Source organism: Chelonia mydas, chromosome 6 (genome assembly GCF_015237465.2).
Source record: "Chelonia mydas isolate rCheMyd1 chromosome 6, rCheMyd1.pri.v2, whole genome shotgun sequence".
NCBI lineage: Eukaryota > Metazoa > Chordata > Testudines > Cheloniidae > Chelonia > Chelonia mydas.
The window spans coordinates 56182784-56206852 of NC_051246.2; the positions used below are offsets into that span (position 1 = coordinate 56182784).

General features: G+C 41.3%; 1 protein-coding gene across 8 annotated transcripts in view; it reads right to left on the reverse strand.

The window, feature by feature from the left end:
• Positions 1 to 7037: 7037 nt before the first annotated feature.
• LRRC4C (leucine rich repeat containing 4C) overlaps positions 7038 to 24069 on the reverse strand; it is a 921733-nt gene continuing 904701 nt past the window's right edge. For all 8 annotated transcript variants that reach the window (XM_043548653.1, XM_043548656.1, XM_043548655.1 and 5 more), the window contains one exon: positions 7038 to 9701. In XM_043548653.1, the coding sequence (XP_043404588.1) occupies positions 7746 to 9659 (1914 nt within the window). In that variant the 5' untranslated portion in view covers positions 9660 to 9701 and the 3' untranslated portion in view covers positions 7038 to 7745. The remainder of the gene's footprint in view (positions 9702 to 24069) is intronic.

The window sequence follows — 24069 nt, forward strand, 5'->3', positions numbered from 1 at the left end:
TCGGAGAACACTTCAATCTCTCTGATCACTCGATTACAGATCTAAAAGTCACAATATTACAATTAAAAAGCTTCAAAAACAGACTCCAAAGAGAGACTGCTGAATTGGAATTAATTTGCAAACTGGACACCATTAACTTAGGCTTGAATAAAAACTGGGAGTGGATTGGTCATTACACAAAGTAAAACTATTTCCCCATGTTTATTTTTCCCCCTACTGTTCCTCAGATGATCTTCTTAACTGCTGGAAATGGCCCACCTTGATTATCACTACAAAAGGTTTTCTCCCCGCCCCCGCTCTCCTGCTGGTAATAGCTCATCTTAAGTGATCACTCTCCTTACAGTGTGTATGATAACACCCATTTTTTCATGTTCTGTGTATATATAAATCTCCTCACTGTATTTTCCACTGAATGCATCTGATGAAGTGAGCTGTAGCTCACAAAAGCTTATGCTCAAATAAATTGGTTAGTCTCTACGGTGCCACAAGTACTCCTTTTCTTTTTGAGAATACAGACTAACACGGATGCTGCTCTGAAACCAAACATAAAACTGGTTTGTTCAACTGAAGGAATAATGAGGAATTCCTGTGTGCATAACACATAATACTGAGTATAGTCCCATTATTCAAAACACACACTGTTCATATTGTGGTGACCTCTGCTGCTGGATCAAATAACACTACTCCTGAACAGAGTTACACAATGGATGGTAAAATCCTCTTCTTAGAGTCCTCCCAACTAAGTAATATGCTTACCTGATAGGTATCTGAGTTCCAGCTTTTAGTACTTACAGCCCACTTCATCTATAGAGCTCAAAGAAGAGTAAAATACTTTTATCCACGTTTCTTACAGATGAGCAAACTGAAGCACAGAAAGCCTAAGACTAGAGCTGTGAAAATTTCCATGATTTCAAATATTTTACCAGTCTGCAATGGGATGAAACCGATAACTTTTGATATTTTTTAGAATAAACCAGAAAGAGACAGGCAGCACAGAATAGCGACTAGTGGTAAGGGTACACACCTAGGAAATGTGACACCAGATTCAAGTCGCTGCTCTCTCTGTATCAGAAGAGGGATTTAAATCTGACTCTCCTACTTCCCAGGTGAGTGACCTAACCACCAGTCTACAGTGTCAATATCTGACTCAATTAACATTCATTTAATTACGTATACGCCATGGAACACCTCTAACAGGAGAGAATGAGGACATGTCTACACTACCTGCCGGATCGGCGGGCAGCGATCGATCCAGCAGGGGTTGATTTATTGTGTCTAGTCTAGATGCGATAAATCGACCCCTGAGCACTCCCCTGTCGACTCCTGTACTCCACTGCCACAAGAGGTGCAGGGGGAGTCGACAGGGGAGCAGCAGCAGTCAACTCACCATAGGAAAGACACCGCGGTGAGTAGATCTAAGTACGTTGACAGGGACCTCAAGTACATTTGTATTAATAATAATCTGATTTAATTAATTATTAATATATAAACTACCACTATAACTTACCCTTACTCTTTTGATTGTTAACCAGATCCAAAACAAGCTTCTGAAGCCCTGGATACATAACAAAATGTTGTTACTGAAATACAGAATCAGAGAAAATGCAGGCAACTTCATTGTTGAGCCCTTTAAAACTAGACTCACGCAATCCCTGGAGATCACAGGGAGTGAACTTGTGCTGGCTGGGGAAAGTAACATGGGGAGAGGAACTAGATGACCTAACAGAGGTTTTCCACGTCTGTTCTCCCTGGGAGAGTATTCCAGAGTTGAAAGATCAACTGGATGCTGCTGTATGGGTGTGCAAGCAAATTAGAAGGTCCAGGAAGTCCACACACATCAGCAGTAGACAGAGGGCAGCCGGAATCCTTGTATTTGCAGTCTCTGAGCATGGAGAAATGTTTTCATTAATATTAGAGAGCGTTAGGGCTGACATGAGGCATATGTTTTCTCAGAATGCCCAGCGGCATTCTGCTGGCACTTATTCTCTACAGCAACCTCCCCTTTCTGCACAGCCTGGTTGTAAAGGTCTAAAAGCCATAGCAGGTGTCTCTGTCAGGACACTGTGATATATGTGACTTTTAAATGTGTAGGGTTTGCATTTACATAGCAACTTTTGCATGCAGCACTCAGCTGACCATTTTTCAAATGTTAATTAAGCTTCACAAGCCACCTGTGGGGAAGGACATCAGGTTCATCCTCTTTTTGCAGATGGGGAAAATAATGCACAGAAAGGTTACATGAGTTGCCTAAGGTCACACATTGGTGGCAGAGCTGTGAATAGAATCCAGGAGGCCTGACTACCAGTACATGCTTTAATCACTATAGAAATTCCTTCTTCATGTCAGAAAAAATGTACTGATCTTCTACCATATTTTTAACATGAAATTCTTCAAAGTTGCAAAAAATATAGATTTTTTCCTATCCTTGTCTATATGAAATAACCATAGTCACTTCTCTGGGTACTTCAGTGTTTCCTCATTCAGCCAAAATAAAGTACTGGAATGGGGTTGGAACATTTGTGAACCTCAGATAGGGTTCAAGTTCAAGATAGGTTTACTTACCCAGCCATTTGTAAAGCATTTTGGGAGCTTTCAGGATACAACATACCGTATAAATGTAAGCTATAAAGGAATGACTGCAAGAACACATGTGCTCTGGTAGGCTGCTGACTGCCACAAGTCAAATCCTGCTTGATGTAAATCTCATAGGTGTAACCCCATCTTGGAATTTTTCAGCTTCTGGAACTCTGGACTAGTCTCTAGGGAGACTGGAACACAGGGAGCTGAAGTGACTTGTCCAAGCTCACCCAGCAGGACAATAGTAGAGGCAGGAAAAGACCCCAGGTCTCCGGAGTCCCACTCTAGTGCATGACCCACAAGGCCAGACTACTCCAGAGCAACATTTATGAAAATATGATGACTTTGCCACTCATGCAAAATTCACAGTGTAGGTCAATGTATGGGATTCAGCCATATTGACTAAGGCTTAAATCTTATCGCTTGAATTAAAGATTTAGGAGCGCTGTTTGGTGTAGCGGAGTTAACCAGAGACTGGAAAGAAGAAATTTTCCCTCCGTTTCCAGTCACTATGCGCTGGATACTGCATTACTTTAGTCCGTACTGACTACTTCTGCATCTGTCCTCCGAGGTGGGGAGCAGACAATAAAACTGCACCCCTACAACAATACTGTTCCCAGATGGATCCTTGCTGTGTGGCAGTGCACAGGGAACCACCACAAAGACCGGCTTCATGGTGCGGAGGCAGTGCAGCCCCTCTGGGTAGGCTCCTCAGTATCTGCCCAAAGCTATGCATGCCCATAATCCCCTCACCACTTCTGACTATCTGAATAGCAGCGGAAGTGGAGGGATTTGCCAGTTAATGCCAATACAGAGACTATAATCACTGGAACGCAATACTCATTAAAACATCCACCCTCTGGTTATTGTCCTACTAGAACAACTGTAAATGGAGCTGCTAGAGCTGTGTGCCAGTGGATGCAGAGCATCTTTGGTCATACATGCATATTTATACAGAGGGGGAACTGAGACAACTGGTAATCTATGTGGTTCTCACTATATCATGTAGACTAGGCTAAAACTTGGTTTTATTTATTTATTTGCAGTGAAATTGTAAAGTTCTGCCCCTTCAGCTTCTAATGTTTCCTGGACCTTTATCTTTTGGATCTCAAAAAGAACAGCACGCCTTAATTAATTAATAAAAAATGCTATCCTTAAGACATGAATATATGGGAATATGCACTTGAGGGAAGGAGAAAACAGCTTTATGGAATTCTTCATCCTTCTTGTCCAAAGGACTGTGGTAAATGATGCTCATACCTCACACCAGTGAAGCCTCCAACAGAAGTCAAGCATAATATTCACACCACATCAAATCTAGAATGTCAAATTCCAAATGCAATGTCCGTTTAGTTTTCCGCTTTTTCTTATACTGCAACTGACCCACAGTGTCATCTATGTAAAAGGGAACCTGGAAACCCTTCCACATTATTCTTTAATGCACAGACTATTTTCTGTAGAAAGAGAAATCCAGCAACATAACAATTTTCGTACACTTAGCACGTTTCAGAGTAACATAACATTCTCGTGTTACGTTGGGAACTGAAATGCAACCTATTTGCTTTTTCTCACGCTCCTGCATACTTCAAGTCCTATAATCATACCTCTTTTTGTGCATTTGAAGGCTATTCCTGAGGAAAAAATCCTCTGCAATTTGGATTTGTAGAAGAAAGCAGCTAACTCTGTACAACTTGATCTGGTGAACTGAAGATTATTTCATCTTTTCCCAAGTGTAAACTAAAAAAAATGACACTTCATAATCAAGATTACATTTGTTGCTCCTGTGCAGGAAATAATATTTTCATTGCTCGTCTAGAGTGTCACCAATAAGAGCAAATTCATTATAGCAACCTGGTAGCTGTGCTCTGCCATACAGGACATATAGGCTTTGTTCCCAGCTTCTGACTCTGAAGTGGCAGAGCTGCAGCAGCTAGTGACTTCTCTCACATTATTCCATATCCCCTCTGGCAGTTAAAGGTGTGGGGTTGACTAGCTCTGGGGAGGACCATGTGCAGTTATTCTGGGTTGGAAAGGCAATGACAGTGCCATAGGTTGGTAGAAGAGAAGTAGGGAAAAACAAGAGGAATCCTCAGGGGTCTAACAAGGATGCAGAGGCCCCCCATGGGTGTCAACATTGGTGTGGTTTCAAATGGATCAGTAGAGCTGGCTGATTTATTTTTTTTTTTCCACAAAAAATAATTTTACAGAACCAAAAAATGTTCAGTAAAAAAATAATGATCAAAACCTGTTTTTGAAAACTTCTTCTCCCTACCCCCTGACCCCCAATTTTGGTTACAGTTATTTTTTTGAAAAACCAAAACATTCTCTCAGGACATTTTGATAAAAACCAACCAACCAAACAAACAAAAACAACCCCCTCTTCCCGCTCCAAAATCCTGTGAAAAATAAGTGCCATTTTTTTGGTCAGCTGTAATTAACCATGGTTAGAGAGAATCCCCTACCATGTAACTAAGAACAACTTATTTATTCAGATCAAGAGTATTTAAAATACTGATTTACTGTTGCTTGTTGATGTTTATTTTTTTGCATTTCATTTGACAAGTAAAATTAGACCAGTTAGTTTCACTTCCTGCTTCCTATGCATGATCAAAATGTTGCACCTTAATCTAGGTGACAGTGTCTGTTAATCATTGGGGGGACACTTTCCACAGAGTCAGATGTACTCTGTTAGTCTCCTTTCCATTTGTGGGACATCTCCCAACAATATGCAAACATCAGAAGTTGAAATTGCAGGGCTCTTTTAAATTAATGCACATCACCGCCAGACTTTTTGTAACATCTTTTCTATACAAGTAAGCTTCAGAGATATCCCATAGCTACTTTAAACTTAAATAAACTCTGTGTGGGGGAGCCATCTAAGTCTTTCCAACCCCTTTCTTCATTAATGTACATAAACTACCATCCTCTCCTCTTCTCCTTCCCCAAGATAATGCCAATAGGGGTCTTTTCTTTAACCCTATAATGAGCAGCTAAGCATATCCACTTGTGGGGTGTGGGGGAGTATTTTGCAATTTTCTATGCATTTTTATTTATTTATTGAAAATCTTTGATTGTGCAGTAGGGTCAAGCTGTAGCTCAATTAACATTTTATGCTTTAAAAAAATTGTGCTCAGCAGCACTTTAATCACAAAAGTGGACATCATTTTTGTAATGGAAAGCTCCCCAACAGCCAATCTGCTGCTTCCAGATGACCAAGGTACAAGAAACAAAAATTTAACACACCTCCGGTGCTACTGGATGGAGCAGACACCTTAGGCAAAATGCACCTCCTGGACAGACTAGATACTCTGTTCTACATAGGTTCTTATAGCACTCTCATCACCAGACTATCTGAACACCTTAGCTTGAACAAAGTGCATCTGCAATGTTTCTAGATAGACTATGCCACAATGTTCATATGAAATTCAACAGGAGCACTACTGAAATGGAGCAGTGCATTTCAAGTGGAGGACTAGCAAGAAAAGTAGCCATAAGACAACCTTCTTCCCAGTATTTCAGTATGTCTAATCCAGATCTTTCTTCATCCCCTATTAAAAAATTCCCTTAGAATATATATTATTTTTCATGTAATACATTGAAGGATAATGTCTCCAAATATTTTTCTGAGATTATTATAGGACTTTGGGTTTCCCTCTGCACTATACTTACGCTTCCTGCACATTGTGATTCAGTGTCACCTCTCTCCAGTTTCTTCTTTAGATTAGACTTTCCGCTGTAATATTCACTTACATCTTTTAGGATTACACATGCTACCTTAGAGCATTTATCCTTTCAGTCATGGCATCACATACATGTAAAGGGGACCAAAAGAAGGTGCAGGTTACAGCAACTTGGACTCATCTGTAAATTTGGCCAAAAGGGTGTGTTAGACTGATTTTTCTTCTGGGTTAATCCACTTCTTTCAAAGCACCTTGATTTCATTTTGCAACGATCAGGAATATGGACTCAGAGATGTATCTTGGGTATCTAAATAAATTTCATATTTACACCTAGGAGAACTTCCAAAGCAATCAAAATGTCTGGCTTTGAAGATTAAAATCAATATTATTAATTTTGACACACCCCCATGTACAAGTAACATTTCTTTAAAATAAGAACAAAACTTCCACCATTGTCTAGTCAGCCCTTTGGTACCTGAACACTGTCTAGACATCTTCCACAGACTGCGGAATACTTCTTGGAATACAATGGAGATAATTGAAAGTTCCCTTACACTGAGTCATTATAATTTTGCATTAAAAGTCAGGTATTTTTATTATCTAGTACGCTGTTATATATATATCCTAAAATAAAAACAATGCTATTCTTCAGTAATGATCCAAAATGCAGCAGTAATACTCTTAAACTGTTGTGTTTTAGACCATCACAGCAGAATACTGAAAATTTCTAACAAACTTTTAATTTTTTTAAAGCCACACTGAAAATAAGCTGTATCCGAGTACAGAAAAAAAACAACAATATTTTATTTATAATCTTATTTTAGTGTTTGAACTACAAATTCTGGTTCTAGAATTGTTTAAAAGATCATGGGTTTTGTAGATGTTCACAAGTAAATTATTTTCTTAGATTTTTGTTTCTTCTTCCACAGAATGGTCCTCTTGGTAAATACAGAACAGGTTATTACATGAAAAATTTAAAAAAAGGCTTTGCTTTTTTGTTGTTGTTGTTGCTTGTTCCTTGGTTCTCACTTACAAATCTACTGCTAATGCTCCATTCCCTGTAGAACCGTTTCAAGAAGGGTATGAGAAAAGAAAAAATAAAACAGAAAAAAGAGACAAAATCGACTGAATCTCACCACTAGAGTTCACCATAAAAATTCCCAAAGTATGACAGAATTCTTACAAAATTTCCTAGACCAGTTCTTTTAGGGAATCAAGATCTCCTATGAAAAATATGGCAAATGCAGTTGGGGCAGGTAGGGGAGGGAGAAAGGAGGAAGTGGGGTAAATAAGTGCAGCAAAAAGAGGTTTTGAGGAATACACATAATTTTGTCTGCTTTAGATCACAATAGAATTTTTAATAAATAAATTTCTTTTTTTTGTAAAGACACTTTTTTTTGAAACAGTAGATTTAGCCCAGTCATTTGTGTCATTTGTTTTATAAACCGTCCTTTTTGTATTTCCCCTCCCCCCAATTTTGTAAATATTTTAGATCTGAGTCTCTTGTACATTGTCTTTTGAGTTCATTCGGATCAATAACGGTTCATGCACTGAACTGTGTATTGAATTTATTGTGTTAACTGTTGTTGTGTGGTTGAAAGGAGACTTATAAGAGTTATAATGATTTAGGTGCTCATGCTCTATGGCCGGCATGGGCAAGTGACTCTCTATGGGTGTATCACCTGTAAGCTCATCATCCACGTTAATGATCTCTACAGTCCGTGTTGGAGCATGGTGGTTCTGCCGGTGATGCTGTTTCCTCATTTTGTAGAAAATTACCAGCATCACAGCGGCCATGAGAGTGATAGCCACAAAACAACCAATTATGATTTTGGTAGTCTTCATAACCTCATCTATTCCTGGGATCCCATTGCTTGCATCTGTGACTGGGATGGTAAATGTTTTTTCTGTTGACCTTGTGCTCTGTGGAGTAAGAGAAGTTGTCACATTGGTGGTCTCCCAGTCAATAACTGGCGTGGGCCCAATTTGCTCTGTGGTCCGGGCCTCATCCTGAGAAGGTTCCATAGTCTCTACGGTAACAGTTGAAAAGTATGTGTAACCATTGTCCAGTGCAGTCACGTTCAGTGTGGCAGAAGCTGTGGTATTCCCAATAGAGTTACTCACCATGCAGGTATACAAGCCCGTGTCTTGCACGGTCACCTTTGTAAAATTTAATGTGCCATCACTGAGCACAGCAATCCGAACTCTGTATGCCCCATGCGTCATAACTGATCCATTTGGAGTAATCCAAGATACAGAGGTCAGGGAGGTCGATGCTCGGCATTTCAGTTCTGCAGCCATGCCTTCTGTGACGTTGAGGTCTGCTGGTGGCTCCACTATCACCGGAGCATAACACGTGAAATAATTCAGGTCCAGCTCACCGATGTACCTTCCTTTCAAATTGGGAGGTGTGTTGCAGCGAGCACAGCATGCAGTGTTGGAGGGTGCTTTGTCCTTAATCCACCAGCTGAGCCAAAGAATGTCACAGTTGCAGTTCCAAGGATTGTGGTGCAGGTGGATCCTTTCTAGGTGGAGTGGTGTGAAGAGATCATGAGGCAGTAGTGTTAGGTTGTTGTGTGCCAGGTTGATTTCCACCAGTGACTGAAGGTTATCGAAGGCATTCCTTTCTATCACTTGAATCTGGGATTGTATCATCCACAATTTTTGAAGATGCATTAACCCTTGAAAGGACCCCGGCCTGATGGCTGTCAGATGGTTCCCAGAAAGATCTAACTCATCCAGTTTTACGAGTGGTGTGAGGTTAGGGATCTCTCGAAGGTTGCACATAGCAAGGTTCAAATACCTCAAATTGGATAGACCTTCAAAAGCACCTTCTGAGATGTATGAAAGCCTTTTTAGTTCCCCCAAATCCAGCCTACGTAGGGAAGGGATTCTGTTAAAAGCATAAGAAGGGATGCTCTCAATAGGGTTGTTTCTCAACCAAAGCTCCTTCAGTTTTGACAGGTATACAAAAGCCCCATTAGGGATGGTGGTAAGACGATTGTCAAAAAGTTCCAGAGTGTTGAGATTGGCCAGACCATTGAAGGCCCCTATTTCAATGGTTCTAATATGATTCCTACTCAGCTGCAAGATCTCCAGGTGTCTCAAATGTTTGAAACTATTCACCTTAATTATTTGGATCTGGTTCTCATGGAGATTCAATAACCGTGTGTTGGTGGAGATGCCGTCTGGGACTTCTCTCAGATTCTTCCGCACACAGATCACTTTGCTGAACTGGTTGCTGCAGGAGCAGACAGAAGGGCAAGTTTGAGCCCTGACTAGACCAGCCACCACAAGAAGTTGAAGAGCCAGTAGCACCACAAGCAGGGGGTCAAATAGGGCCCTGTTAAACCTAGGACCTATCATTATCTGCTGTGGATGTAAGGTCATCTTGTTCAACATTCATAATTTATTTGGTGTTGGTCCTTCTGGAGTTTGAATTGTCTGAAAGAAAGAAAGGAAGAGGGGAAAAATAACATTAAATTAACTCTAAATATTAAAAGTTACAGTGCAACAGCTCAATATATCTCCACACTTTTCAGTGACACTCTACCTATTCTATTAGGCACAGATTTTAATGTTTGCAACTCTGAAGGCTCTAACTTGCAATGGAGCTTGGGCCATTCCAGAAACTAGACTCTCAGTCCATACTTCATTTTAGGTTATAATGTGCAAAACTGGATGACAGATAGCCAGTACCAGCACAACAGTGCTAAGCAGAAAGACTCATCCTTAAGGTACAGAAGGGAAGCCCAGAGTATCAGTGACAAGAACCTGAAAAGCCAGTACAGGTAATAATGGTTAGGATAGGAACCCCCAAATTATGCATGGTTTTAAATTTGCTGTGCACATTCTACATAAAAGAACCATTACAAAGAAACACTGGCAGGTGCAAGCGAAAGTCCCAACTCCCTGTTTTACAATCAGAACTGCATATGTAAACCCTTACACCACTGCAAATGTGACTACAAGACTGGGGTCTTATTGCAAGCAAAGTTTTTACTACTGGATGTAGAAGGTCACAAAAATGCTAGTAAAACATTTTGCTTATTTCAGGAAAGCAGAACGAAAAAACCCCCAGCTTTATGAGAACTGCTGAGCATCAGCTCTCCCCCACCATGAAACAGGCTCATTCAATTTCATGATATTTTCTCCTCTATTCTCTGGTTTAGCAGCAGAGAAACACTCATTAGTAAATGTGTGCTGAGCACAGAAATAAAGAATAGCTGTTCAAATTAAAAAAAAAAATCTCGGTAGCTGCAGGGTTGGTAATTTCACTGTTACCTCCAAAAAATGTTCCTTCAGATCTTAGTATAACGGGGGAGAAGACCTTTACACTCTGCAAATGATCATCACCATTCAAAGTATTTCAGTGCTGATTCATTTGTGGTAGTTCTTAAAGCCCCCAGTCCCGGGTACATTTTCAATCTGCTGCTACCTGCAAGGTCCCTCCACTGTAGAGATTAATGAAATTTCCTATAGATCAGCCACAAGTGAAGTCTTATAAATTACAGCAAGCTCAAAGCACATTTACAACCCTGAGCACCCTGATGCATAATACATGCATTCAGCAGAACAAAAAACTATCAGCTAAAGGTTTTTCACTTTAAACCTCAAATTGTTTCATTTTGTAGTAAAAAGCCATCTCAGTTAAAAAAAAATATATGTTGTACATCAGAGCAGTCCATTTAAAGAAAGACAATTTTTATAATCATGTGTTCTGACAATATATATTTATGAATTTAATTATGCATGCTTGGTAGTAATTTGCAACAATATCTCAGAATTACAATATCTCAGAATTTTGCACTCTTAAAACTTGACTATCATAGTCCAATGGCTAAAGCACAGGACTGGGAATCAGGAGATCTGGGCTGTATCTATCTGCTTTATCTAGTCTATTTTTGCTATTTATAGAAACCAATCACTGTAGTATCTATTGATTAAACTAACACCAGTGTGTTTTGCAACCTTGCATAAGTCACTTGTTTTTCTTTTTCCATGTCCCATTCACTCTCTCTGTCTTAATTTCTTCAACTTTAAAACAAAGCTCTATATTAGCAACCTCAGAGAGAAGTGCTAAGGTTTAATTAACCAGGACCTGATTCTGATCTTTCCTACACTGTGGTAAAAAAAGGAGTGACTCTGATGAAATCGATAGATTACACTAGTGTAAAACTGGTATGAGACCAGAATCAGGCCATTATTGTTTATAAGATGAATTGATATTGTTGGATAAATTTTGCCATTGAATTGCACGTTATAATTATTTTTTGGAAACACTGGGCAAGATTTTATTAAGTTTTTATTGTTTGTGTTTTTAGTATTGTGACTTTTTTTTTAATTGTCTTATCCCAAAACATCTTGGCTTCAGTAATGAATCACATCAGCAATCAATAAAACAAAGAAACACAGAAACATTTTTTTTTCTCAATTGCTTTGGTGCAATTCCATGGACTTCAATGTAGCTGAGAAGAGAACTTGGTCAACTCTATTTAACATCAGAGCTCTCAAGGGTCATTATGGATCTGGCATGACATGCAGTCAGGAGCTCCATCATGCATCCACAAAAGCTGTAGGGATAGTTCTGTGGTTCATTCCGTCACCATCAAAGGCCTACTGTGCAGCAGCTGATCTGCAGGCTGCCAAATGCCTTTTTGTCACTGTTTTTGCTACTCGGCTCTCTCTCCACAGTCTTGGGCAGCTTGCAAGAGCAGGGAGGCAGTGACAGTACTACAAGAGGGAGCAGCAAGAGCAAGACAAGGCTGGGAGAGAATACTGGCACTGCCAACCTTTTTAAATATAGCTAATGTAACGTTAATATTTAAAAAGGGCTCTAGAAGTGATCCCGGCAATTACAGACCGATAAGTCTAACATCAGTACTGGGCAAATTAGTTGAAACAATAGTAAAGAATAAAATTGTCAGACACATAGAAGAACATAAATTGTTGGGCAAAAGTCAACATGGTTTCTGTAAAGGGAGATCATGTCTTACTAATCTATTAGAGTTCTTTGAAGGGATCAACAAACATGTGGACAAGGGGGATCCAGTGGACATAGTGTACTTAGATTTCCAGAAAGACTTTGACAAAGTCCCTCACCAAAGGCTCTTACATAAATTAAATTGTCTTGGGATAAGAGGGAAGATCCTTTCATGGGTTGAGAACTGGTGAAAAGACACGGAACAAAGGGTAGGAATAAATGGTAAATTTTCAGAATGGAGAGGGATAACTCGTGGTGTTCCCCAAGGGTCAGTCCTAGGACCAATCCTTTTCAACTTATTCATAAATGCTCTGGAGAAAGGGGTAAACATTGAGGTGGCAAAGTTTGCAGATAATACTAAACTGCTCAAGATAGTTAAGACCAAAGAAGATTGTGAACAACTTCAAAAAGATCTCACAAAACTAAGTGATTGGGCAACAAAATGGTAAATGAAATTTAATGTGGATAAATGTAAAGTAATGCACGTTAGAAAAAATAACCCCAACTATACATACAATATGATGGGGGCTAATTTAGCTACAACTAATCAGGAAAGAGATTGTGGATAGTTCTCTGAAGACGTCCACGCAGTGTGCAGCGGCAGTCAAAGAAAGCAAACAGGATGTTAGGAATCATTAAAAAAGGGATAGAGAATAAGATGGAGAATATCTTATTGCCCTGATATATATCCATGGTACACCCATATCTTGAATACTGCATACAGGTGTGGTCTCCTCATCTCAAAAAAGATATACTGGCATTAGAAAAGATTCAGAGAAGGGCAACTAAAATGATTAGGGGTTTGGAATGGGTCCCATATGAGGAGAAATTAAAGAGGCTAGGACTTTTCAGCTTGGAAAAGAGGAGACTAAGGGGGGGTATGATAGAGGTATATAAAATCATGAGTGGTGTGAAGAAAGTGAATAAGGAAAAAGTTATTTACTTGTTCCCATAATATAAGAACTAGGGGCCACCAAATGAAACTAATGGGTAGCAGGTTTAAAACAAATAAAAGACGTTCTTCTTCACTCAGCGCACAGTCAGCCTGTGGAACTCCTTGCCAGAGGAGGTTGTGAAGGCTGGGACTATAACAGGGTTTAAAAGAGAACTGGATAAATTCATGGAGGTTAACTCCATTCATGGCTATTAGCCAGGACTGGTAAGGAATGGTGTGCCTAGCCTCTGCTTGTCAGAGGGTGGAGATGGATGGCAGCAGAGAGATCACTTGATCATTACCTGTTAGGTTCACTCCCTCTGGGGCATCTGGCATTGGCCATTGTTGGTAGACAGGATACTGGGCTGGATGAACCTTTGATCTGCCCCAGTATGACCATTCTTACGTTCTTATCCCCACTTTCGTATACTCTGCCACTAATTCCCACACACCCAACTGCCATAGGCATCTTAAATCATGAACCCAGCTGCCCTAGACAAGACCTTCAAAATACAAAAGGCATTTTCCACCAATTCCACCAAATGCTCCCCTAGTCAGCTGTGCTAAGAACACTTTTCCCTTCCTCACCAAAAACCCTGCTCCATGTTCTCCTTTTCACCCATGCCAGAGGAAAGATCGCCTCCAGCTGCCTCTTCTATCATCCATATAAACATGGTCTGTATGCATGCTTAGGGGCTCTCCCATCATCTATTTCAAGTGAATATGGAAGGATAGCCACTGCTCAGGAACTAAGGAATTGGAGACTCTGATTCATAAGAAGCCTCACATGTGGAGCTGCCAAGAACTGCTCAAATTTTCATTGAATGCAAACCTGCTCAAGGCAGTGCCCAGGCTTGCAGCCATCTTTACCTTTCCCCCTTGGGTCCTGTTGCAAACATATATCATCCACACCCAAGCACCAGGCCCATGTTCTCTGATAGCACCTTCAGCAATTGCTTTGCACCCTTCAAATATGTACACAATTGCACACCTATATAGTTTGGCCAACTAATTGGGTACTTTAAATATAATTTTTCAAAGCCAGATACTTTTTGCAAACTGCCCATAATGAGAGGATAAAGAGGAAGAAAGATGTGCAGTTGTTTTAACACATATCAGGGGTATTTGTTCATTTTGTCTCTTTCTCTCTCTGAATATCTCTGGATCCTATTCTGGGTTTTTTTAGCATGCGAGTGTTAAAGATCTATAAACAAGCATCTTATTTCAGGGGCGAAGGGATCTTAGCTATTGTAGCTACTGTTTGATTTTATTTTTGGACTTGTTTATATAACTCAATATTTTTTCTCTTTCACATACGTGAGGTGAAATTCATTTAATCAGCATAAGGTCATTAATCAGGCATTGTGCTGCTGAAGTACAGGGGTGGGACGGTTGAGAAGGTCAAAGACAGTCTCCCCAAACTGGGGTCTGATGCCACAGAACAGCCCCTGTGGCCAATAAGGGAGAGGAGGGGATAGCTGTAGTCATGCCAACACACTTGTGTGTTGTATAACAGCCACGGTTATCTGCAATCTCCTCTGGTCTGCTGCCTTTGCACCAGGCTATGTGCTAGCACAAATACTACCCCTCCAGTGCACTTGGGTTACAAATGGCCCTCCCTGTTTTGCTGGTGGCTCCTTCACCTCAGGACTTAAGCAGCGTGGAAGTTTTTGTGCAGGTCCAGCTCAATTTCACCTTAATAAGAAACGGAAAAATATATGGCACTATAAAAAATGTGGAAAATTCATTTAAAGCATTAAAAAAATATTGTGGTGATAATTTTAACAGGGTTCACATAAAGATCCAACTGCAAATTTGTATTTTAGCAATTCGCTATTCAGTGTCTCCCTCACTTGTGCTAGAGACATATAAAGGTTTGACTTTATAAATCCAGACAGGAACAGCATTCGTGGACAGTCAACCAGTTTCTCCAATTCTTTTTGATCCCCCTTTAAACCCTAAGTTTTCTCTAAAAAGAAAAGGAGTACTTGTGGCACCTTAGAGACTAACCAATTTATTTGAGCATAAGCTTTCGTGAGCTACAGCTCACCTCATCGGATGCATACTGTGGAAAGTATAGAAGATCTTTTATACACACAAAGCATGAAAAAATGGGTGTTTACCACTACAAAAGGTTTTCTCTCCCCCCACCCCACTCTCCTGCTGGTAATAGCTTATCTAAAGTGATCACTCTTCTTACAATGTGTATGATAATCAAGGTGGGCCATTTCCAGCACAAATCCAGGGTTTAACAAGAACGTCTGGGGGGGGGGGGGGCGGGGTAGGAAAAAACAAGGGGAAATAGGTTACCTTGCATAATGACTTAGCCACTCCCAGTCTCTATTCAAGCCTAAGTTAATTGTATCCAATTTGCAAATGAATTCCAATTCAACAGTCTGTCGCTGGAGTCTGGATTTGAAGTTTTTTTGTTGTAATATCGCAACTTTCATGTCTGTAATCGTGTGACCAGAGAGATTGAAGTGTTCTCCGACTGGTTTATGAATGTTATAATTCTTGACATCTGATTTGTGTCCATTTATTCTTTTACGGAGAGACTGTCCAGTTTAACCAATGTACATGGCAGAGGGGCATTGCTGGCACATGATGGCATACCTACGTGCCTCCAGCTTTCACCCTGACCACACCACACGATCCATTGTCTACAGCCAAGCTCTGCGATACAACCGCATTTGCTCCAACCCCTCAGACAGAGACAAACACCTACAAGATCTCTATCAAGCATTCTTACAACTACAATACCCACCTGCGGAAGTGAAGAAACAGATTGATAGAGCCAGAAGAGTTCCCAGAAGTCACCTACTACAGGACAGGCCTAACAAAGAAAATAACAGAACGCCACTAGCAGTCACCTTCAGCCCCCAACTAAAACCCCTCCAACGCATTATTAAGGATCTACAACCTATCCTGAAGGATGACCCAACACTCTCACAAATCTTGGGAGACAGGCCAGTCCTTGCCTACAGACAGCCCCCCAACCTGAAGCAAATACTCACCAGCAACCACATACCACACAACAGAACCACTAACCCAGGAACCTATCCTTGCAACAAAGCCCGTTGCCAACTGTGCCCACATATCTATTCAGGGGACACCATCACAGGGCCTAATAACATCAGCCACACTATCAGAGGCTCGTTCACCTGCACATCCACCAATGTGATATATGCCATCATGTGCCAGCAATGCCCCTCTGCGATGTACATTGGTCAAACCGGACAGTCTCTACGTAAAAGAATAAATGGACACAAATCAGATGTCAAGAATTATAACATTCATAAACCAGTCGGAGAACACTTTACGTGATTACAGACATGAAAGTTGCGATATTACAACAAAAAAACTTCAAAACCAGACTCCAGCAAGAGACTGTTGAATTGGAATTCATTTGCAAATTGGATACAATTAACTTAGGCTTGAATAGAGACTGGGAGTGGCTAAATCATTATGCAAGGTAACCTATTTCCCCTTGTTTTTTTCCTACCCCCCTCCCCCCAGACGTTCTTGTTAAACCCTGGATTTGTGCTGGAAATGGCCCACCTTGATTATCATACACATTGTAAGGAGAGTGATCACTTTAGATAAGCTATTACCAACAGGAGAGTGGGTTTGGGGGGAGGGGAAGAAAACCTGGATTTGTGCTGGAAATGGCCCAACTTGATTATCATACACATTGTAAGGAGAGTGATCACTTTAGATAAGCTGTTACCAGCAGGAGAGTGGGGTGGGGGGAGAGAAAACCTTTTGTAGTGGTAAACACCCATTTTTTCATGCTTGTGTGTATAAAAGATCTTCTATACTTTCCACAGTATGCATCCGATGAAGTGAGCTGTAGCTCACGAAAGCTTATGCTCAAATAAATTGGTTAGTCTCTAAGGTGCCACAAGTACTCCTTTTCTTTTTGTGAATACAGACTAACTCGGCTGTTACTCTGAAACCTAAGTTTTCTGTCTCTCTTTCCTAGTGACAAAGGTACAAACTCTATGGTCAATTCAATAACACTGCTGCCCTCTGCTGTATATATTTAAAACTCCATTGAAATGCTGAGAATTTTCTTGTTACACAGTTAACTCCCACAGCAGTCAGGAAATTGTTGAATTAAGTTTGCATGCATAACTTCAGTTCTGTGCCTTGAGTATGTGACTTGTGATACTGCTCTAATTATAGGATCACATGCTACATGTTAAATAATGCATTATAATGCCATAATATTTATTCTGCAGTCTTAGATACACACATACCTTGTAAAATTTTGTTTCATTCATGACTGTTTAAATTATTTTCATTGCCAATTATTCTGAAGAACTTTATTGAAATAGACTCTTCTCCCTGAGGAATTGATGTCAATAATTCAGTCAGGTCCTGTGCACTTTACGTTTTCTTTTGAGGCACCAGCACAGCCTTCTCTAGTTGCAAAACAGAGGATGGAGCAATTAAAGATGAAGCTAATGTACCTGTGCAGAAATGTACAGCATCGCTTTCCTTAGGTGCAACTCATGGGATGAAGCAGTTACAGTAATTGCAAAGCTAATCTACCTGCACCCACATGCAGAACACAGTATCTCAAATGCAATATACTCTGAGTAAGTTTCTCAGGCCTGAAGAAGAGCTCTATGTAAGCTTGAAAGCTTGTCTTTCTCACCAATAGTAGTTGGTCCAATAAAATATATTACCTCACCCACCCTGTCTCTCTAATAAAAGGCAGTTAACTATAATAGTAATTTAACCATAAATTTAGGTGGCCTCTATAAGATGCCAAAGTTTCACTGTTACTCAGTGATGTATAATTAGGCCCCAATCCTGGGCTGCACTTTTATTTCTTTGTACAACTCTCCCAGTATACCATGACCATGAATCTAGCAAATCAGAGCCTTGAAGGATCCTCATTCTCATTGGAGTGGGGGAAGGAACCTCAAGTGGTATAGGGGAACTCCCACCCCACTCCTTGTCCTGGCTGCAAGTGTCAAAGGTCTGCTTCCACCCATACATTTGACACTAGCAGCCAGCACGAGTGGGGTAGGAGTTCCCCTATACCCCACTCAAGGTCCCTTCCCCCATTCCCCTGAGGATGAAGGAAGCAAGGGGGTATAGTTGAGATTTCCCCAACACCGGTGATTCCTAGCTGCCAGGTGGGGGCATTAGCAGCAAGTGCAGGCTGCTCTCATATGAGTCTAGGGACAAGCCTTGTGAAAAGCATGGGCATGCCCAGTGCACATTTATGTCCCAACCTCCTCGGATGTGCTGAGCACTCCTCAAGCTCAGCTGTTGTCAAGTTTCTAGGTCTTAATCTTTAGTAATTGTTTAATACAATTTACTGTGTACTTCTTGCCCACTTTGGTGGATGCCATGCACCTGGCACACAAAAAAGCAGCACATGATAATGTGAGCTGCTACTCACATGCAGGCTGTAGAGAAACTGTATATCCTGTGTTATCTATGTGTTAGCATGAGATCAAGTCATTAAGGTATGTCTCCAAAGGCAGTATCCCTCCCTAAACGCCATGCAAGTTCACTTTTGATATGAAGTTAACCAAACATGCATGCATCAGGGAAAGGCCCCTTCAGTGCACTTTTCACATCATGCATCCATGTACACCGCAGCCTTCTTGAAGCACTTAGCAAGAAAAAACATTCCAAAGGTATCAGCATTTATTAAACTCTGCACATTCTGGGGCATCCTGAGGATGATCTCTGTGGCTACAAATTCACTGGCAGATTTTCAAAGGTGCAAAGAGGAGTTAGGGGCCAACTCTCGCTGATTTTCCATGGGAAATAGGCACTTTGTTACCCTTTGCACTTTTGAAAATCTATCCATCAAAAGGTATCAAATATATTCAGAATTTCTTTAACCTGAAGACCTTAAAAACAAGGACTGTAAATAGCACGGGGTTACATTTAAGCAGAGCCCTGAGTTAGCCCTGAGTTAAGGGAAAAGTGGAAGTGTTCAGCCTCAGGTGGATCTCAGAGAAGAGATTATGTTTCAGGAACCACAGTCATTCCCTGAATGACACAGCATGCAAGGGACGTGCACACAATATACCATCTCTTGATAGTACAGCCTGTTTTCACCAAGCAGCACTAACCAGCGCATGTGGGAGAGGGGCCATGGTGCTATCTTTGGGATGATTTATGTTCCCTGTGATCCCTGGAGGATGCAGTCCCCATATGTCCCACACAACTCCTTCTCCCTCATAATAGAAATCAGGGGATCCCACATTACTTTTGTGGTTTACGTATCGCTTCTCATTTTCCCAAGAGTAAATCCAGCATTGGAGTCATCTACAAGGAATCTAAATCTTGCATGCTTCAGATCACAGTTCTTTGGTATCTCTGTCATGCAGGGGACAGGAATGGCGTAAGAGAGAAGCAAGTATGGAGATCCACTGCTGTGCTGCATGACACCACGGCCTCTCGTGGAGTACAGGAACTACAGCAAATACTCCAGTTCCACAAATCCCTTCCTCTCCCTACCCTATCTCCAGCACTCAGCCCAGCCACTTGTGGTAGGATACTCCCCTAAAAGATCTAAATTCAGATGGCAAGCTGATCCCTACTGAATCTCCACTGAATCCTCTAGGGATGAATTTGGTTTGATTTCTCTTTCTCCTCATGTTTCTCAGTTTATTTCACAGTAAATAGGTTTATTTCATTGTCTTTTCCAACAGGGTTTCTTGTTTTCTCCCTTATATCTTCCTAATTTCTCATGTAGTTTCCCCTCACAGTCTCAATTAAATCAAATGATGCCCATGTACATATTCTTCCAAGTGGGGCAGTCAGTACATGCATGTTCTGATAGCAATATCAGGTTAGGACACTGGAAAGCTTTTTATGCTAGTGAACTCTGACATGTGTCTGTGGTAGGAAGAGAGCCTGAGACATGAGCCCTTGTATCAGAGGCCTGGTATGAGGTCTGAGGCCTGGGCTAAAGTAGTCAAAACCTTGCTGATATAAAGCAAAGTTAAGTAGCAAGTAAGAGGCAGACCCTGCTCACAGAATTTGGCAAGGATCGAGTTGAAATTTCAAAAACACATATTCCTAAGAGGTGCTAGGCACAAAATACTCATGGAAGCATATTCCAGAAGGGTGGTACCAGAACATCCCGATAAATACATTCCCCAAAGATAACAGGAACATGATAACCCATTTTAAGGATAAGGTCAGGATGACAGCATGATGAATAGAGATGTTTTCATCAAACCTACAGGTATAAGGCAATGTGTGGCGCCCTAATACATCAGACGGTGGCACCCTGATACATCAAGGGTGATACATAACTTGTTTACATTGGTGTACAAAGATATATCTCAGAGGGAGTGCCTTTGTCCAGCAGAGGGAGCAGTGGAAAGTCCCGCCACTGGCTGAGCTGCATCCATAGTCACGGTCACATATGTGCTAGTGCAACTGTAGACATTAGTCTGGGGAGCTATTACCGTGCATTAACGGATGTTGTGGTCATTGGGCGGTTCGCTCGAGATCTGCTGTGCCAGCTATTGTGCAGAGCTGGAACAGCACACACGGACAACACACACACAGCTGAACATCTGACGAGTGTCTATTTCCAAAGCAACTCTCTTTTAATCTCAGTTTTCACTTGTACATTGCATTCCTTTCTATTGCTCCTAATATTTGCTGATTTCAGTCATGAATGAGAACTTTGGAGAGCATAAGACAAAGTATATTTTGGCGGATATAGAAGTATATGAGGAAGAATTTGTTGGCCTATCTGCTCCCCTCTGATCTGGAATACTGCAAGGACTGTATGACCCAATCAATTCCTAGCCTCTCTGCTGAGATTGTTCAGAGTGGGGCTAATTGGTGCCACTTGTGATCTGTCCACTAAGAACTGATCTAAGTTAATTTTGCACAGGGCACTGATTTGGTGGTATTAGGTATTAGCAACTTTCATTCTCTACTGCTCTGGAAAAGATTCCAACCAGTTCCCTAACAATAAAAGATTTGCCACCCCATTACTCATCCCTTGGGTTACTAAAGTCCAATCTTGCTTTTCTCACTTCCGTAACTGTTGATGGCTCTTGTGAAGGCTTTTTACTGTTTTCATCTTCCATATTCTTATGGAAGATATTTATGAGGAAGGAAGCAGGGAGATCAAAATAAGCAATTATACTGTTGTAATAACCCTGACTACATAGAGTTTGTAATTATTCGCACTAGCATGTTAATTCACCTCACATGCTAACTGTACCATGAATCAAAGTCAGATAAGCACCTTCTGGATGCCACTCTCTCATGCCAGAAATCTCTCAACCGATAATGATTAAACTGAAATTAAAGAGGCGCTTTCTAAGCTGACATTTGCTTTATAATAATAACCAAAACGCATCTGTAGGTTCCTATGTTGGAAGGCACATGGGAACCTAAACAAAAAATAATGCATAAACAATCCACAATAAATGTGGCCTGGTATTCTAAAACAATGTTCCAAAACATTACAGATTCCAGTAGTGTTACTAAGAGGTTGGGGATGTTACTTTGGAACACTGTAGAACTTTAAACTTAAGAATAGTAACAGTCATCTAAGGCAGCGGTTCTCAAACTTTAGCAAGCTGAGGACCCCCATTTTGATTTAAAATTTCAGGGACCCCCAAACCCTCCCATTCAGCCTTTGCCACACCCCCTTCCCTGGGACCATGCCCCTGCCCAGCCTCTTCTTTGAGGCCCTGTCCCCCACTCACTCCACCCCCATCCTTCCTTCACTCGCTTTCCCCCATTCTCACTCACTTTCACCAGGCTGGGGCAGGGGGTTGGGGTGCAGGAGGGGGTGTGGGCTCTGGGAGGGAATTTGGGTGCAGGAGGAGGTGCAGGGGGTGGGCTCTGGGAGGGAGTTTGGGTGCAGGGTGCAGACTCTGTGCTGGGGCAGGGGGTTGCAGTGTGGGAGAGGGTGCAGGCTCTGGGAGAGAGTTTGGGTGTGGGAGAGGGTGCAGGGTCCAGGCTCTGGCCTGGGGCAGGCATTGGGGTGCAGGAGAGGGTGATGGGCTGTTGCTTACCTTGGGACGCTCCCGAAAGCGACCAGCACATCCCTCTGGATGCAGCTCCTAGGCGGGGGGGGGGGAGGGGGGGGTCTAGGGGTTTCTGTGCGCTTCCCTTACCTGCAGGTACCGCTCCCCAGCCAAAGGGAGCTGCAGAGTCAGCGCCCAGGGCGGGGGCAGGGCGTAGAGACCCCATGGCCTTCCCACCCCAGGATACATGCCTGCCGCTTCTGGGAGCAGTGGGGAGCTGGGACAGGTAAAGCCTGTTTCCCAGCATGTTGGAGGCGTGCCTGGGAGGGATGGGGAGGAGTTGAGGAAGGGAGGAGTTTCTCAGCAGGGCCCGCGGACCACCTGGATTCCCCTTGGGGACGAGGGGTTTGAGAAACCCTGATCTAAGGTCTAACATCCCTTTTAAGGTACTACAGTAATTATCCAAACTCCTGCAATAAGAATATTTTAAAATGGAGCATTTTGGACCATTACTATGCATTGCTATTGTGATTTAGTCATATAAGCTTAAGTCATATAGGCAACCTCACTTTTTGATGAAATAATGTAGTATTCTAAAGCAGTTTTCCAAAATTCTGCAGCTTAAAGTAGTGAAATATTACAGGATTTAGGGTCATTACTGTAATACCTTTTAATAAGCAAATAGCTGATAGAATCCAAAATTATATCACCAAATCCCAACCAATCATTATGCCTCAAGCCCACAAAATGAAAAACAGGAGCAATGGAAATTCCATAATGGATCAGACCAGCCAGACATCTAGTCCAGTAGCCTATCTGTGACAATGCCCACTCTAGATATTTCCAGGGAAAGAAGACAGCTATGGGATACTCTGTCCCTTAAGAAAGCTTCTTCCTTACCTCCAAAAGTTAAAGGTTAGCTTATGTCCTAAAATATGAGGAATTATGTCCTTTCCAAATTACTATTTATTTATTTACTATTATAACTCTGAATATTTTTGCTATCCATATAAAGGTCCAATCCTTTTCGGAACCTTGCTGAGCTCTTGAACTCAATGTACTATATCAACCCTGCTCCTGTTCACAATAAACTTAAGAAGGAGACAAAAATATTGAGGCCTGATATTTCAGAGTGATGAACATGCATTGCAGTCATGAATTAGTAGCATCTTACATATGTGATGCATCAGATATGTTCTGACCAAACTTTGAGATGGTGGAGGAAGACCATTTCCTTTCTTCCCATTGTCTTGAGACTAACCAGACAGAAGACTTGGTTCAGCTGAAGTTAAGGTGGAAAGTCCATTTCAGGGATATGGATGATCATTTACTTTGACAAGAAGAGTATTTGATAATGTGCAAAATAGAACATTTTGAAAAAATAATGACAGCCTAGTAACATGAGGTCTCCCTGCAATGGTCTTATATCAAACCTTTACTGAAACATAGGCATAAGTCAGCATTTTGGGACGTGAATTAAAAGGTCTACTTATAGGGCCCTCACCACTGTATTATAATAGCAAGGTCTCAGTATACTGTGTTGAGCTGGCTTGTTGATGGATAACAGTATTACATAACCATAGTGACTGCAGGCTACATCCACCTGGCATGTTTTCTTCTGAGAAAACTTCTTTCCCACATTTATTGGAGCAACATATCCAGCTAATAATGAAATGACATTGAAGCATGAGAGTCCATTTTGCATTATTGCATTTGCAGTTACTAACTGAGTCCAAATTACTCCCTTGTTCTGTTAATAAACAAAGAGATAGGGAGAAGAGGGAGACAAGAGAGAAAAAGTTAATGCTGTGAATAGCCTGGAGTCCAGCAAATGATGGTTAAACTTCTTGTCCTTGGTAACTATGGAAACCCCTTAAGGTAAGAACGGCACACAGATACTTTATGGCCTGCAATTTACAA